This window comes from Agelaius tricolor, unplaced genomic scaffold, assembly GCF_023055355.1.
Source record: "Agelaius tricolor isolate 1412-34295 unplaced genomic scaffold, bAgeTri1.0.p SCAF_4, whole genome shotgun sequence".
Taxonomy (NCBI): Eukaryota; Metazoa; Chordata; class Aves; order Passeriformes; family Icteridae; genus Agelaius; species Agelaius tricolor.
This window is the reverse complement of record NW_027269264.1, coordinates 2,283,813-2,301,674: the sequence shown is the minus strand read 5'-3', so window position 1 is coordinate 2,301,674 and position 17,862 is coordinate 2,283,813. Positions and strand designations below refer to the sequence as shown.

Genomic DNA, 17,862 nt, shown 5'->3' with positions numbered 1-17,862 from the left:
TTTAAGAACTATAATGAAACTCTTGAGAGCTGGGCTTTCAGTGCTGTGTAGGGGTGTTAGTATGTTTCTGCTCATCTTCTAGTATACAAACTGATTTCTTGTGATCAGGTGGCTCTTTAGCAATAGCTGTTTGGTGTGTAAAAGCTCTACCTTTCCTGCTCACCTCTTCTTATTGTTAGATTTACTATTTTTATTACATGACCCTGTACTTGACTTAAACCTCCTATTCACTCTTCAGCTTTTTCTTCTTCATTATTTTTCCCTTTCCCTTTGACATACTTCTCTGCTGCTCAAACTTACCTCCTCTGCAGATGCTTAACCACTACCAAAAAACTAGCTAAAGGAATTTTTGCTTGAGCATGTCATGACCCATCAGTAGGGGCCATGATGTTCACTATAAATTCTCATCAAGATTCAACAAAGACCCTGGACATGCTTTAGGGAGCTCTTGTGCTTTTTTGTGTGACCACCTTGTGTCCAGCAACCAGCTCACTATTTATACTTAAAAGGTGTTGGTTAACAAGCTCTTACATTTGAAGGCTTTCACAAATGCTGGGTAGCAGGCCTGTGATTTTTACGGTACACTTTAATAAACTCTCAGCTCCCTCAACACACTACTTAAAGGTGCTGGCTCACAAACAACAGCATTTCTGCAACTCACCACTCCCACAATAAACTTCAGTACAGAGTATGGAATAGAAAATGATAGCTGTGCTTTGCCCAGACAGAGTGAGGGAGAAGAGAAATAAAAGCGTAAAAGGAAGAGAGCAAAAGAATATTATCAGTCCTTAGATCCTGCCTTGGTCTCACTTGTGTGGCTGGTCCAGAGCTGGGAATAGTGACACAGTGAAAGAGAAGAAAAAGAGAGCAGGGGAGCCCAGTCTGCTTCCTTTCATAGATAACCTGGTGCAGCCTCTTATGGGAATGTGATTTTTTGTGCTCTTTTGTTCTCCTCCAGGGAATGAGTGCAGGGTGGGGAAGTGAGCACAAATCTCCATCCAGGTGGAGCAGGGAGTTGGCTCAGCACTGTGCTGCCTCACCTCAGCGAGACTCTGTCTTCCAATCACAGCTTTCCTGCGAAAACAGTCAGAATGTTTGAGACAAAACATGCTTATGCAAGGTCCTCCACACCACCCAGCGGCTCAAACATTCCTTATTATTGGTTGGGCATACAGCTCATCTTTGACTATGGTGATCTTTATAGATTGGACGCAGGGCTAGAAGAGGGAGGAAGCAGAAGACAGTACGCAGCTAATCAAAGTTGCAAAAAAGTTGTAAAATGTTGTGCTCATTATTAAAACCAGAAATCCCACCAATATTACAGTTCCCATTTGTGTCAAACACTTTCCCCGCCCCATGCTTTAAAACCAAAAGAAATCTGGTGTCCAGGGCTTGATTCATTGAACAAGTTCTTTGGTTGCAGTGTTTGGAATTGTTCAGCAATCTGGTCAGCAGCATCGTTCATCTTTGCTCAGGCCTCTTCAGTTAAAGTTGTAGCATTGTGGATGGTGACAGAGCACTCCTCTTTGGTGAGGCTGAGCATCCCATGTAATGTTTGTTCAATAATGGGTATGCTGATGGTGCATCCGTCTCCGAGGGGTTGTCAAATTGAACATTGATAGGACACAGGGAAGAAATTCAGACACCTCATTTCCATCCAGCGCGATATTCTAGTGTTAGGAATAAGATTTTTCATCTGAACTCCTCCAAGGCAATCCCAAAGGGGCTCTCTATTTATTTCGTCATTCTTCAATTATAATTGTCAGTAAGATTTAGGATAGTTATTTGTGGCTCTGTGGCAAGCTAACCTGAAAAATGTAGAGGATGTTGGTCCTATTATAATTTTAGCAAGTACAAGTATGTCTATTCAAAGTTCTAATACCAAGTATGAACCGTATTTCAGGGGCATTCTTCAGGGCAAGTGTTACAAGTACTATACATCACAGCAGACAAACTTACAGGCAACAGAAAGAATTCTAATTTCTTCCTGAGTGAAGTAGGGCATGGCAAGGCAAAACCCTTGGCTGTGAGGCCTCCATATTCTTACAAATTCTTGTATTAGCTTCCAAGTTGAGTTGGAGTCTTATTATGGTAGTTCTTGTTTAACAAGATGAAGATAAAAGGACACATGGCTGAAACATCTTGGGTACAGTGCTAGGTACAGATTATAAAACAACAGCAATATGCTTGATGTTAACATCACTCATTGCTTTGTCATACTTCTTGTAGGAAAGGAAAATGGAAAAATGCCTTGTTCTAAACCAGTGGTTGAAAAGAGGGTACTGTCAACTGGTGTGAGCACAGTATTCTTTATCATGGGCATTGAGAGTTATCCATAAGTAACTGCTGAAAGGCTTCTGAAGTCACTGCTCCAATAATGAAAAAATCTGCTAAAGCTAATTGTGCTAGGCTTAAATTTAATTGCTTAATTTAATTTGATCTATGTCCTTCCTTTTGTGAAAGAAACAATTGATTCTGTTTCCCGTGGCCCATTCCTGTACCTCTGGAGCAGTAAAGTGGTTGCCATTTTCTCACTGGGTGGAATTGGGCTTGGGTAAATACCTGAACCACTTCTCTAAAACTCCGTGCTTTTGCCTGTGCCTAAACTAAAAACTTCCACCTGGATTAGTCTGAACCTCCATATTTGAGGTGGGAGTATATACAGCTTCTTCCTTCTCCTCATTTAAGTTACCCTGCTTTGATATTTTGGTTCTGATATATGGCACTATTTTGTAGCAGTTTGCTGATCCTGTCCATCATCTCTGGTTTCAGTTTTAATTAGTGGTGCAGAATCCAGATTCTACATCCTGGAATTCCTCATGAAAGATTGTCTCATACACATGAAGCTGAAGCTATGCTGGAAGCCTGCTAATATAACCATGTTTGACAGCAAACAACCCTTCTGCCTTCAGCCTCTTTTCCTGATTGCTCTCAGCAGCAAGCAGTTCCCTCTCCTGAGGCCTGCTCTCCCTTTCCAGGAAACCTAAACCCCTTGACCAATAGGCAGCCCACTGCATAAGGGACCAGAACTCTTAAGGACCATTTATCTGTATGCAAACCTCAGATTCTCAGTATCCCTTGGCCTCCTCTTCTGCAGCTTTTTTCTGCTCTACACCAACTGCTGCCTACACTTCTGTCTTTCCTATAGCCACTTCTCTGGCTTCAGCCTCTTCCACAGCTGCCTTTGTCACCATGCCCAACATTCCTCTGGTTCTCTCCTTCTCCTCATCCTCATCCCTCACTACTTTTGATTCCTTCACTTGGGTGCGTCACTCTCTGTTTATAAAAATCAAGCAGCCGAATCTTGCCTCTTCATTTCACATACTAATTCCTTATCTGAGCACTTGTGTAAGTCCTTGTACTCCCAAGGCCAACTTCTTATCCCTACTGTGGTACCCAGCACATCTCTCAGTATTTTCTCCTGCTTTGTAGCCTTGCAGAGCTCGAGGTGTAGAAGTCTCTTTCTATATTCAGCAAAGATTCCAATTTTGTTCTTTCATTTTTCTCTCTATCCAGACATCTCTGGAAGACATCTCTGGTCAGCTAATCTCGTGGATGTTTTTTTAAGATCTCAACCAAGACTTTCAAATGCTTTTGCAGCCAAATTTTGCTGTCTAAATATTTTAGTAAAAAAAAAGTCTGTCTCATCTTGCTCTCTGTATGAACATTTTTGTAAAGAAGTCAGCCAAACTTTATAGAAACGTCTTTCTATTTTTGCTATCTATACATTTTAGTAAGGAGTCATTAATCTTTTTATCTCTCTCTGTTTCCATCAGCATGACACACAGTACTCCACATATGAAGATGGGCTTAGGTCATACTTTCCCATAAAAAGGAAAGGGGTCCATGCTTGGAATTTCCTGAGCTGTCATGTCCTGCTCCTCCCTGTTTCTGATCCATCCTGTACCCCAGTCAGCGATGGAGATATCTGAGCCCATCCCAGCTAAAAATAGCTCAAGAGTTAAGTCCCTCTCAGCCTCACAAGAGTCATGTCTGTGATGCCAATTTATTGTTAAGCCATTGGTAGGAGTGTGATGTTTGTTGTAAATTCTTACAAGTCTAAATTATGAAGCCACCAGACTACGCGCTGGGGAGCTCTTGTGCTTTATTGTACAGTTGTTATAACTCTGGAACCCCCACTATTAGACTCCAAAAGTGTTGGCTAACAACCCATTCATTTTGTACAGTAGGGGGAAAAATTTGACAGCTGTGCTTTGCCCAGGCAAAGCAAGGGATGAGAGAAATTAAGGTGGAAAAGAGAGAGGAAGAATGAAGTTCAGTGTCTGTTGATTTGTGTAGTCAGTCCTGCTGCATGGATGGTCCAGAGCTGGGATAGCAAAATAAAGAAAGGGAAAGATACGGAAAAAGTCATGACAGAGGCCCAATGTGCTTCCTTTTATATTTAACCTGGTGCAGCCTCTTATGTAAACAAGACTTTTCATGCTGTTTTGTTTGCGCATCCCACAGGCAACCTTTTGAGCCTTTCTCTGGGAAATCAGTTGGGAGGGACTGAACGGGAGCAGGAAGCTGGCTCAGAACACTGCTACTCCATCTCCATGGGACCCTTTGTTTCACTCACACTTTTCTTGTCAGAACAGTCAGAATATTTGAGACAAAACGTGCTTATGCTTAGTCCTCCATGGAACTGCTTCTGGAAATACATCAATTTTTCTTTGGGTGAAAGAGATAGGAAGTTACAGAGTAGTCATGACTGCCTTTTAAACTAATCTTTAATTCACTGACTCACTAGTCTACTCTTAAGATTTGAATTGATAAATTCAAATCTAATATAAATGAGGGTTGTGCGTGGAAAGCAAGTTGCACTTTGTTTCAAGGTTGTAACATGTATTTGTGACAAAAATAATTGTAGAAAGAATTCATAATGAACTTGAAGCAGATTTCACATTTTGATAGCCCAGTTAGTTTTGCTTAGTAATTAATTTATTGGATAATAAACACTTGCTTATTTTAGGAAATTCTCACTCACTTTTCACATCTTTGCAAAAAATACAGTGTTCAGTTATGCTGGTTGCTCTGGAGTGCAAAAAAGATACAGTAAATTCTATTTGTTTTTTGCAGAAACTGTTACATTAGTCCTTCCTTACTTTTAGGCATCTGCCTTTGGCATCCTGGCAAGATCAAATGCATAAATATACACTGTTAGGGAGTTCAGCAGCAATAGGAAACAACTAAGTCTTGGAGGGAGATGGGTTGAGGAAGAAGACTTATTTCTCATTCATGCACATTGGGTCATAGTTTTTCATGCCCTGAATGTGATACTGAGAGACAACACAGGTTTATAAACTTGTAGCTTTAAGATGATGATGTGAGGAAAAAGATGAGCACTTTGCCCAAACTTTTCCTGAAAATTGGTGTTCAGCAGTATCAGTTAGTGCTGATAACTGTATTGAGAGTTACTTACTATGTGCTGCAGTTCCAATAGTTACGGAATTAGTTTCTAAATTATCACTGATGTGTTCGAAGATCACAGAATCAATTAGGCTGGAATAGACCTCAGAGAGCATTCAGTACGACCTCTGACTGAAGACCACCATGTCAGAATGTCACTCTGTCCCATGGCCAGTCTTTTCTTAAACATTAAACACCTCCAGGGATGGTGACTCCACCACCTCCCTGGCCAGTCCATCCAATGTCTAAGCACCGTTTCTGTGAAAAAATTCCTCCTAATGTTCAACCTAAATGTCCCCTGGTGGAGCTTAATATTAAGATCATGTTACATATCATAAGAAACATGGCATATCTTCTAAAAGATGCTCTAGGAAATTAGTTCAAGAATCTTGTGCTAAAGAACCTTTTCTTTGCAAAGGGAGATAATCAGATAGTTTGGGTTTCCATTTAGGCTGCATGTGTATTCTTCTGCTTAATCTCATGTCACTTCATTTAGTTCTACAAGACCCTGACACACGGGCATGTTGAACACTATAATGAGATTTTATTAATTTGCATAGACCACAGACTTATTCTGGGGCTTTTTTTTTTTTGCTTGTTTTGGATTCATCGTTTGGAATGTAGATACTTGATTTCTGCTAAGCTGTTACTATTTGGTGGAAGGATTTGGTCTTTTTTATTAAGATCCTAGGAGAAGCTTCTTGTAAAGATATATTTCTCAAGTAATAGATATTTGGAGTTTTTTTTTCAATCTGTTAAGCTGCATATTAATGCCACTTTCTGAGAAATGTAGGACATACTATCCACATGTTTTGGAGAAACATACTATTTTTTAGGTATTCCATCATGTGTCTGTTACTTGATTTGCATGTTGGACTCTGGCCCTGTGGAGCAATACAAGATGTAAATATCCATATATGCACTACTCTAATCTGCAGGAGGTTTAGTTTTCTCTGTTTCTTAATTGCCAGTCATTTCAGAAGAAACATTCAAACTTTCTGTGTGGCTTGGAAGTAGTAGGGCTAGTTTGGCTGGTAGTAGGTTAGTGTATAGTTTTTAGGCTTTGTTTTAAATGTTGTTTTTGTTTTTAAATCAGGAGCCAATGAAGTCGAGAGCACCACAGCTACATTTGGAATACAGATTCTACAAGCAGCTAGGATCTGGAGGTAAAAAGCAGTATAATGCATTTTACTGTGATGAATCCAGGATCAATTTTTAGCTGAAGTTTTCTGGGTTTAGAGGTATAAATCTATTTAATAAAATGTTCCTTACTACTTAAAGCAGAAAAAAGCCCAAGGAGTTAGTGAATTAAATTATAGTGAATAATAATAATTATAAATTCCATTATTCTAACTTTTTTCCTACTCAGTAAAGTGTATCTATGAAGTCCTGACTTTTAAATAAATCCTACCTATCACAGCATTTGTCTGCATACAAGTATACCTTAAACTAAGACTCTTCCCAGTACAACTCTTTGAAAAAAATACTGTAGGTCTCCAAACTGCTAATCTACTAATCGTGTATTTTGAATGAAAGTTGATGTGATAGCTTGAATAGCTTCAAATTCAGTTTTACTTTACTTCACTTCTACTGATTCAGTATATATTGCTGCTTACTAGTTTTAAACCTCTTAAATACCTCTAGGAGAAGTTTAAATGCAGTTTAATATTTAAATTTCTCATTTCACTCCCATTGGTGCTTTTATACCCAGAAGTACTCTTATGGTGGTGGCCTGAATGATCCAATTGTCACCTTTTGTTTTTATAGGTGAGCGATACCTAAAACTTCTCACACAATTTTGTGCCTTTCACAAAAGTGCATATAATCAGTTAGGAAGATGTAAAGTTTCTTACCCTAGTAAAGTGAGTACAGATTCTCTAAATCAGCTATAATTTAGGAAAAAGAAATCTTTTGATATCTTTTCCTTGAAATTATTCCTAGAGTAGGTCATGTAACTAACTATTTTTCCCATTTTTCTACTAATGTAGAATTTTGTTTTATGAGTGGACTACTAACAGTGCTTTTCTACATGTTTATTCAGGGGCTTTTACATGTTTCTACATGTTTCTACATGTATGTTCAGGGTCTTTTTAGAAAAAGCAGCCTGGAATTTGTGCCAGTGATTTTGATTGTACTTAAGCTAGAATAAAATCCTACTTAGTGTGAAAAGTCTCTGAAAAGAAATACACAATGAACATGCCCATACCACTTTGATTTTGTTACCTTGAATGTGTGTATGTCATGATGAATTTTAATACTTTTTAATTCCTATTTTCACCTTTTTCCTTAAAATTTGGGATCATATGGCAGCTCATCTGTGCTCTGACTGGACAGTGTTTCTCTGGTAGCTTTCAAAATTTCATGCTACTCTTTTAAAGACTACTTCTGGTGAAACAAAGTTTCTAATATGTTCAGTTAATATAGACCTTTTTTTCCAGGAAGTTTTAGAGATTACTTTAGGCAAAACACAACTTCTCTTGTCAATTTCTCTTCCTAGATGGAAAATAAAGTTGTAGATAGGTAATCAAAATCTTGAGTCTCTATGGTTGCTGTTTGGAGAAAGTCATCATAGTATGGTGGTTTTTTTTAAGTAGTTATAAATTGTCAGCATACCATACACTAACATTGTGAAATAACTGATGAGTAGAAAGCTGAGATCTTAAGTGTTTAACTAATGGGGCATGACAACCCACAAGTTAGGTACATTACCTATCTGTGAATATAGAGGTGTAACTATCTAAAAGTGCAAAGGAGCTGTGTAGTGGAGGTAAGAATAAAGCTGTAATTTCTAGTTCAGACTGCAGAAGTTAGGCAGTGCTTCTCAGAGGTAGGAACCATTACAGGAGAATTTACTGGGAAAATGTTTTAGTGAGTGTAACTATGTTTACTTTTTTATTTAGTGAATAAGACTGGGAACTGTGTTTAGTGTAAAAACATAGTGAAGTCACAGTTATCCTTCTTTACTTCAGATATCATTCAATTTTCTTAATCCTATTTGCTAGTTGCAACAAATTTTATCTTTTTCTCTGATGTCTGGTTGAAGTACTGAAAGGGAGAGTCACCTCTCTGATTTTTTGCATGAAGATGAGGTTACCTTTAGGGTGAAAATGCGAAGATAGAGCTGGTGACTTACTAAGCATCATCAATATTTATGAAAAACTTTGTTGCAGACCTCCTTTGTTTTTGCAATAACCTGCTTTTATTCAAAAGTGAAAGCCTCTCCCAGCAGAGAGCCTTGAAAGCTCCTTTGTGGGCTTTTCTCAGGCTCTCCACTTGAGGCCTATTTTAAGGGGTTTTGTGACAAAGGCTCATTATGAAGAAAGTAATTTTCTTTTTCCTATCTACATAGAAGTTAAACAAAGATTGCTGATTCCTTATCTTCTGGCAGCAGTCACTTTTTCTATACTTTTAGGAGTTGGGCCCTCAAGCCGAGGAAGTTATATGGCCTGGGATTTTCAGAAAAATCTTTGTAGCATTATGTAGTTTCTGTTCTCATGTAATCTGGTTTTAGTTTGCTGATTTTTTGTGACATGCATATTTACTGTGAAACATAGATTTAAGTAATTTTATCTCATGAACAGTTGAAAACATAGTTTTGGAAAGTTGATCCACTAAGTGATAAATTCAGAAAGCAAGTATGTAAACCTCCTATGTAAAACAGGAGATAGTGAGTGGAAAAAAACTTTCACCAGGTCTATCCATGTAGGTAGTATTGCTTTATGGGCAGTAGTCGTTCTTTGATCAGAGAGAGAATGGATTGAAAGAAGTGGTCTTCAGTATGCAAGTTACAGAAGAGTCTGTCATAGGAGATATAAAAATTGCTGCCATTGCTGGAAGAAATTTATAATACAGCAATTGTGAAGAGAGAAGGTTTCTCTGATACACAGTTATGCACCATACTAGAAGTTACAAATGTCTCAAGCTTTCCATCTTCTAAGCTTCTAAAAATCCATATTTGTAGGCTTTCTTACAATGAAGTCATCTTTTTCTTAGCTGTTTTTGTTTATTTGCACCAACTTTTGGCCTATAGCTTTATAACTGTGTGGACTGTGTAGTTTGCATTTAATTGTACTGAATTGTGCTTCCCCTTGTTATCCTCATGTTTACATGTATACTTATGTATTAATAGCAAGTGATTACTAAACTATGGTTTCAGAAGCAATCAGTGAAAAGGGAGTTGTACTCCCAGTCTTGTAAGGAGACCCAATATTTTCTATAAAAACCCCATGGTTTTCACGAATAAGAGCTACAGATTCCATAGTTTATGCTACAAATTGACTTAGTGTGAAATAATTAATTGGCATAGTGTGAAATAACCTGAAGCTTAAAGGATAAAATTCTTTTAGGCCCTGTGAAATCCTCCTTGACTTGGAGGTGGCAGGAGGAGGAGGAAGAGGCGTTAACATGTGAATGAATACTTCTAGAAGAAAATGAGGTTATTTTCTGGCAATATCATCCTGAAAGCAAGTAAAAAAAATGTTATTGTGATTACAGATTATTTTACCTTCAAACCTTTTTTAATGGAGCATCCTTGTACTTCCTCTAATCTTGTAAGCATCCTTGATGAAAAGAGGATTTTGAAATGGTTTGTTTTCTAGGTATTTCGTTATCTGCAGCCAGTATTTGTCAACTAAGTCTATTTATTTATTTTTATAATATCTCTTTTTCTTGCTTTTCTAATAACCTTGTAGCTTGGGATTTTTAAAAATATATATTTATGTTAATCTCTCTGCTAAGTCATGTTGTTCTGTGTCTTGAATGCCATGAAAATGGAAGACATGCTTAAATTAAAAAAGGATCAGAGGGTTCTTTTGCAGTTCTGCTCACTGAGAGAACAAGGAGAAAATAGGCATGAAATATGATAGATGTGCAGTTTTTATACACAAGACTTTGGAACTGAGAGTATTAATTCTCTGTTTTTAATAAAAAGTGGTTTTGTCTTGCATGAATAAGAATTAACATTTCAAAACTGGGTTCCTTTGGAGACAATCTGCTCAAAAAGAAGGCCTAAATGTAACTTTGCTCTTAAATATACTATTTGAAATGCCTGTGAATGTGCAGTAACATGTAGGTGTTTGTCAGGAAAAAAAAGTGAAGAATCTTTCTTAAAGAGGAAATACTTTCAGTGCTTTTGGGCTTTTAAAAATGTTTTTAGTTTTTTAGGGAAATGGACCTCAAACTTATTAAAAACAACTTTTAAAATTACTTCAAAGATGTGGCTTATTTTATAGTCTCGTCGTTATTTAGCTTTCATTTAGGTTTTATGTACTAATAGAGATTTTTATGAAAATTGCCTTCTTTTTTCTATGATAATTTTGTAGTTTAGTAACTATGAGGGTGTTTTCCTCAAGGAGTTTGAGATCATTAGTCAGTATGCAGAATTTCTAGTCAATTGAATGGGGAACATATGGATGGAATTTAGAATCTTTTTGCTTCTGATAAATTTTGTTTAATGTGTATTTTCTTAATATGCAGATATGAGATATAAGAAAACTATACTATTATACTCCAAACAAAATGCTTGCTGAATTCTTACCTGAAATTGCCTTAAAGCTTTTGGAATTAATAGAAAACAGTTTTGTATTTTTTGATTGTTTAATTAATCTTCTATGCTATCAGGCTTTCTTTGCATGATTAGAAGATAAGGTGTAGGTGTATTTCGTGCACCATGCTGCAATTTAACTGACAGATAGGTATGGTTCAGTTTTCTTTTGCAGAAAGGAGTCTGTAAATGAAAGAAGTTATGTGTTGCATGTTGAAGAGCATAAAAACGGTTTAGCTTTCATTGTCTGATTTTTCTAACCACTCTTAATAGATTGGTCATTATCATAATGACTGGGAGCTTTTGCAAGTGCCTGAGAACTCGTTTGTACTTACTTACCTGACAAGTGGAGCAAAAGAACGGCAAGCAGCTTCTGCTGCTTAAAGTGAATTAGTAGAACTCCTGTTTGTAATGCTGTTGTTAGAACAGACTTAGAACAGTTCTTGTTTATAGCAGCGAGGGGCATTTATTATTAGATTTTATTTTTTTCATTTGAAGTAATTTTTGAGGTCACAGATCTCAAAACAGGTCACAGATCTGTTCAGCAGTGGATTAACCTTCTGGTAAAACTTAAGGCAGATGCTCAGTATTGTAAATCAGGTTTTATTTTTCTTAACTTTTGGACATCTGTTCTTTTAGCTGAAATCTAGTTAACTCTTCCACTTGAAATACTGGAAGCCATTCACTTTTCTTACAGGATCACTACTATTGACTAGTCAATGTATAGGATATACATTTGTGTACAGTAGGAAAAGGTGTTTATTTAAGAAGGTCATTGCCATTATGAAATGAGTGCTAAGTATTGCATTCTGTACCTGAACCATTGTGATTTGGTACCAACATTCATGTGACGTGGTCTGTAGTGGTATCTAAAAATATGGTTTTCGGTTTTGAGATCATGCGGAGCTGCCTTTGACACAGCAGAATCACAGTATTTGGACAGCTGTAATTACACAGTTACTGTTGGATTAGTGATTCAGGAGGATTTCAGTGTGGGCATAATGTGGTTTTGGGAGATACAGAAATATTCCCATACAGTAAGTGGAGTCTGCTTACCATTTTGTAGTCAAGCTCAGGAGAATATTTATTGTAGCATTTAGAGCATGTCTGGATTCACCAAATTTTGGTTTGGCAATGTAGCAGAGTGAGTTTGAAATACTTTGAATTTCTGATTTTGAGAGGGGGCAGAGTACCCTAAGGCAAGAACACTTCTTTGCTATGAGGTGCCTTATACACAGTTTAATATAGACTAGTAGGTTAGACATTGCTGTTTATGGTTTTCTTTTTTGTGTTGGAAATGTGTTTGATGGGCTGAAGGCCAAGAATGAGGTTCAGTTCTCAGTGTCTTTAGTGTTTTTTCCTCTAGGTAAAGACAAAAATGTTAAAGGTGAGAAAATGTGTTTCTTCATTTAATTACAGTTCAGACCAGCTTTAGCTGGTGTGTAAGATCTGAGTGTTCAGTGACAGCTATTAATTATTTTCGTATAGCTATATTCAGGGTATGGAATCTCTGAAGCAGATTTTTCTGGTGAAAGACAAGCTATCTTTTGCATTTAAGAAGTTACAGGCGACTTACACTGTCACTGTGAAGGCAGTACGATCTCAGATTGCTAGTGATACCATGTCTACTTCATCCCCTTGGCCATAGCCACCTTGCCTTCCACTTTAGCCTGTGGGAGAAAAAAGAACGCAGCATGATTTCATTGTGGTGCATCAGCGTCTGTGTTTTGCTATAACTCTTCCCAAGACAAAAATTTCAGTATAATAATTTCTTAATTTCTTTCTCAGTTGGTAGACTGTAATGTACTTTACTAGATTGATATTCTATCATGCCATGAGGAAGTGTCTCAATAGCAAGTCTCCTTGAGTGTAGTGCTAGAAACAAAGCACTACAGCTAGATTATTGTATCAGGTGATTATTTTGGTTCATAGATCTTCTAGAAACAATTTAAAATGACTTATCTCATTCTGTGTTATTCAAAATATTTTGGGATTGATGTCTTGCTGCTATTATAGGATAAACATTATGAAAGTTACAAAGGTTTGAAGCGAGTTTACGGGAAAACACAAATGTGAAATGCAGCTATATTTAATTGGATGTTCCTACTACTTAGTTAAATCAGTAATAATTTACTGGAACTTCAGATTTTAGAGTATTATTTAATTTCTAAAACAAGGGTGTTATGTTTCTAATGATCAATGACAACGTATATTGAAGACAAAATCTCTAGCTGTAAACTACAGAGTTAGGAAGTAGGTGAGTTCAGGGTAGTCCTAGTTTACATATCTAAATAAAATTTTATCCATTCTTACAGATATGTTTGAGTTACTGCACTTCATATCCTTTCTATACATCTTGCTAGCCCACATTCAGTATGAATGCAAAGTGAGTTTTATTAGTAACTTCACGTGAATATTGCTTTGAACTATGCTTCTAGGTAGGTAGCTGAGAATTTGGTCTTAAACTGATGGCTGTTTCTTTAATTAATTTTTTTAGTCACGCTGTCCTGCTTTATTACTTCTGTTGTAATTTGACTGGCATTATTATGCTGGGGAATCAACAATAAGCAGTTAGTTGAAGTGGTTGGTAATCATGATAAAGTTAAAAAAACTAAACATGCAGGTAATCTTAAAAAATAAAGCTCTTAAGCTTAATTTAGGAATATAGTATTAGAGCACTTAAACTGAATCAAATATTGAATCTCTTGACTGTAGAGGAATCTATTCATAGGCACTGTTAATCTGTGTACTGATGACTGCTGCAGTTGTATCATGAGTTGTTTGGGGAAAACTCTGACTCAGTTTTGAGTTTTTGCTGCTGATCTGCTTCCTTTCTTAGGAAAGTTGAGCTGCTCAGTTATTAATGTGAATATGCTAATGTTTATGTGAATAAACATAAATGGATGGTAATGCCTAATTTATTTTTAAGTGTAGTCCAACAAAATTATAAATATGGTGCTTGCAGTTTTTCTTGTTTTATGCCAATCCTTTTCTAGGATTTAGTCTAAGGACACGTACAGGATTTTCTGAATTTAAAGTAATTTTTCCCCCTGGAATAAGTGTAAGAGATCTGATAAGAATCAGATGGCAGCTGCATAATAGAGTTACATGATAATGTTTCTGAGAAACAGTAGTTACTGGCCATAGGAACCCTGGCTGTAATCAAAAATGTATGTTGATTTTGTATTGTGACATCACACAGATTTCAGAGATTGGGCTTTGAAAGGCATACAATAGTTGTAATTGTGAAAGGAAGCTTGATAAGACAGTTCAGTGAACAAAATGAATGTTAGATAAATGGATATTTGATTTAATCATGATTACAATAAAATACGTCTCTAATTCTGTTTTAGTTATTTATTACTAAATAAATAACTATAGAAGATTTTTCCTTTTGAAATAGATCTAGTTATTTTATTACTGTTTCTTCTTTTTGCAAACATATTCTTATATTTGTAAGTAAGAGATGTAGTCTGTGTTGTGGTGATATAGTGTCTCATTCTGTGTTTAGAGTTTTATAGTTCGTGGCTGATCATGATTTCAGTGGCATTCAGGTGCTATGTTTCCAGAGACTGTGTGACCTTCTGTGTGTGCTGCTTTGGCTCAAGTCAGAACACACTACTGTAAGTTTTATAATCGCTTCCTTTGATAGGATTCAAACCAGATGCCATAGAATAACTAGGGAATATTTGTGTTTGTGGCAGTTTGTTAATTTGTATCCTTCACAAGAGTACTAGTATGACTGTGCTGTGAAAAACAACTGTTACTGCAAATCTTCCAGCTAGTTTAAAGTATTTGGCTTATGTCCAATGAATTGCCACATATGAAAATTAAGACTGCAAATAAAAGGCAATGTGATATAAGAAGCTGAATACACGACACCATGATCTGCAGTGGTGTCTTGTGTATTTTATTGGCATGTGTCTGATTGAACAGATTCTCAGCAATAGGGTATAATGCAGATACCATCAGTCTGTTTCTTGATTGGTTTAGAGAAAGCTCTAAAAGGAAATTGGTATTACAAGAAACTGAAAAACACTGGAAAGCTACTTACTAGCTTAATAGCTTTACAAATTTAGATTGTATTGTATAAAGACATTTTGCTAAGATACAGCGCAAAATTAAGTCTGTGATAGATGAGGTTAAATGCAAGTGGTATTGCCATTGACCTGTATGTTACATTTTCCTTTGGCTGTCGCTGCTGCCTGTTTATCAAATTAGTTTTTTTTTCCTGAATGAGGACACACACCTAAAATAATTGAAGCTATGACATAATATCTGTGTGGAATTTTTTCCTTAAAATACAAATGTGTTTGTGCTAGTCATGTATATTGCTAGAGATAACTGAACAACATGCAGTCTCAAGCTTAAATCAGGTTTAGTGATGAAGTTCTTCAAGAAGACAACCAAGATGGGTAATGGTCCAAAGCAGAAATAGCTTATTATTTTCTTTGTTTTAAAGAGATTCGGCAGATACAGTTTAATCTACTAGTCATGTTTTCTTTGTTCTAATACTTTTTTTATCCTTTCATAGTTGTAGAGGAAGTCAGATACGTCAGCTTTAAAGGCTTTCTGGACATCATGTACATAAACATGGTGGAGTAAAGTATTTGAATGAAAATTAAAGGGTATAATCCATAAATTCCCATAACTGTTTTAGGGATCTCTCTTTGCACCCCTGCCCTTCCCATTTCACCTTCTCAGTGGATAGTCAAGTACTTTTTGAATGTTTGGACTTGATTTTGGAGAGCAGAGGTGTACAGCAGTAATGTTTTAGGTGGCTAATGAAAGCTAACTTTTATAGAAGAAACTGGAATCCAAGTGATGCTCAAATAGTTAATTTCCAAGTCAAGACTTCTTTGATTTTTTTCAAGAGTAAAATAGAATTAAAATCATACTGGCTTAACATGGATTTACAAATTTATGACAGGAGAATCACCTAAGTATTGTAGATTACTTTAGTCAATTGAGCCCATTCAAATGAAAGTGTTTTTTACTTGTCAACAAATATAAATATCTAGGCATAGGGAAATATGACTTGTACCTTAAAAAATGGTTCTATTTTAAGAGTTTTAAACATAGAAAGAAAAGATGTTTAAATGTTAAAGTAACTTAGTGTGGGGAGTATGTGAATCTACTTTTTTGGCCAAAAGTAAGTTTCCTTTTTGATGGAAGAAGAGGAAGTTATATGTGACTTTTAGTGACATTTATGTGACAATCATTGAATTCTGCTTATAACTGGGGAGGGGTAGTACTTTTTAAAAAGGATTTTTAAGAATGGGGAGAAGACCTGTCAAGGTACTAGAAAAGATTGAATTGTAATCAAATTAATTGTTAATCAAGAAACTGAAGACCAGTGGCTTCTTTAAATTCACTGCAAGACAACTGGGATGCATCTTAAAAGCTCAACGTATTTCCTTCTTTTGTTCTTCAGTGGTTTGAGCTAGAGTAATTCAAAATGGAAATAAAATACCTCCTCTTAATTGGTGATTAGTAGTGGAATATCTTATCAACAAAATAGGGGTTTCTTAAATTTCTAAAAATCAGAGTTTCTTTGTTTGTAGCTCAACCAGTATCTCTTAAAGCTTTATCTAAGAGAGCTTACATTATGTGGTGGTGGGAGGAAAAGCCTCATATATGTTTTTATTAGTAACATGTTACTTTCTAACTTCTGGAGATTTAGAGACATGGAGAAAGAATGTAAGTAGCAGAATGACACCCGCTTATTGCTTTTAAGCAAAAGTACTAAGATAAGAGTGCTTTGATTAAGAACCAAAGCCCTGAACTTCTAGTACTTTGAACTGTTAATATCAAATTATTTTATCAACATGGGTAATTTTAGACAGGATGCTCCATATGCACTGCAGAGGTTTTTACATGTTAAACACAGTTTTGGGACGTTTTGGAATTCTCATCTAATCAGAGAATCAAGTGTTTTAGGTATCTTTCTAATAATTCAGGATGATATTTTTAAATTGAAGAACACTATCTCATACCTTATTCTGATACAGGATGTAATATGATCAGTGCTTCTTCGTTACTAGCAATAAGCTACTCCTGTGAAGTCTTTCTGAAGTGGGTATGATTATGCATTTTAAGTATATTAGTATAGAGATGAGTGTGATGATACATATTGAAAACCAAATTGTAGCTCAAGTCTTCTGAAAATGGAACAGCTGGATTTTTAGGGGTTTTTCTTTAAATATTTTGACTTGTAGGAGAAGAGATTAGTGAAAAACCTCTTTAAAATGGTGCTTTGATTTCATGTTAATTTTGCTAAAACTGTAATTGTTATATAATTTTTTACCCAAAGCTGTAGTCAGTACATTGCAAATTTGTGCCCTCGGTGTGTCTCTATAGTAAGGTATGAAAAATTGAAGGCTTTATGCAGAAAACACTTAGAATTAGGGTTAATTTGACCTACAGAGAATGAAGTTGAAATCCAGTGTTTCATTAAGGTGTTCTGAAAACAGGTTTGGTACTTCTGTGTAGTGCATTATTGAAAGATTGGACACTGTAGAAAAAGCTCACATGAAAATAATACATTTTCAGTGTATTAAATATTTGGAATAAATGAAACAGACGATGTGTACTAAAGAACAAAAACCCAAAGATCTGGAATAACTTGCTTCCCTAAGCAAACAAAATTTATTCTGCTGAATGAGGAAGATGTCCCGTGCATGTGAAAAAGTACAACATGAGTAGAAGCAATTGTATCAAGTTATTTTTAGTTAAGTAGACACACAATGCATATTCTACAAAAAGGTGGAAGTAAAATTGGATCATAGGGCTTTAACTATTTGTATGTTCGAAATTCTGGATTGCCTGTGTTCCTAAGGCAGGTGTTCATTTAAAACTATAAAGTCCAGACTGAATGTATCATTACACTCTTGGGTTCATTAATAGCTTTT

General features: G+C 36.0%; 1 protein-coding gene across 6 annotated transcripts in view; it reads left to right on the top strand.

Moving 5' to 3' along the window:
• The window catches only part of CSNK1G3 (casein kinase 1 gamma 3), a 94,972-nt gene that overhangs the window by 22,862 nt on the left and 54,248 nt on the right, over positions 1–17,862 (top strand). For all 6 annotated transcript variants that reach the window (XM_071424378.1, XM_071424373.1, XM_071424376.1 and 3 more), the window contains exon 5: positions 6,506–6,575. In XM_071424378.1, coding sequence (XP_071280479.1) covers positions 6,506–6,575 — 70 coding nt within the window. The remainder of the gene's footprint in view (positions 1–6,505; positions 6,576–17,862) is intronic.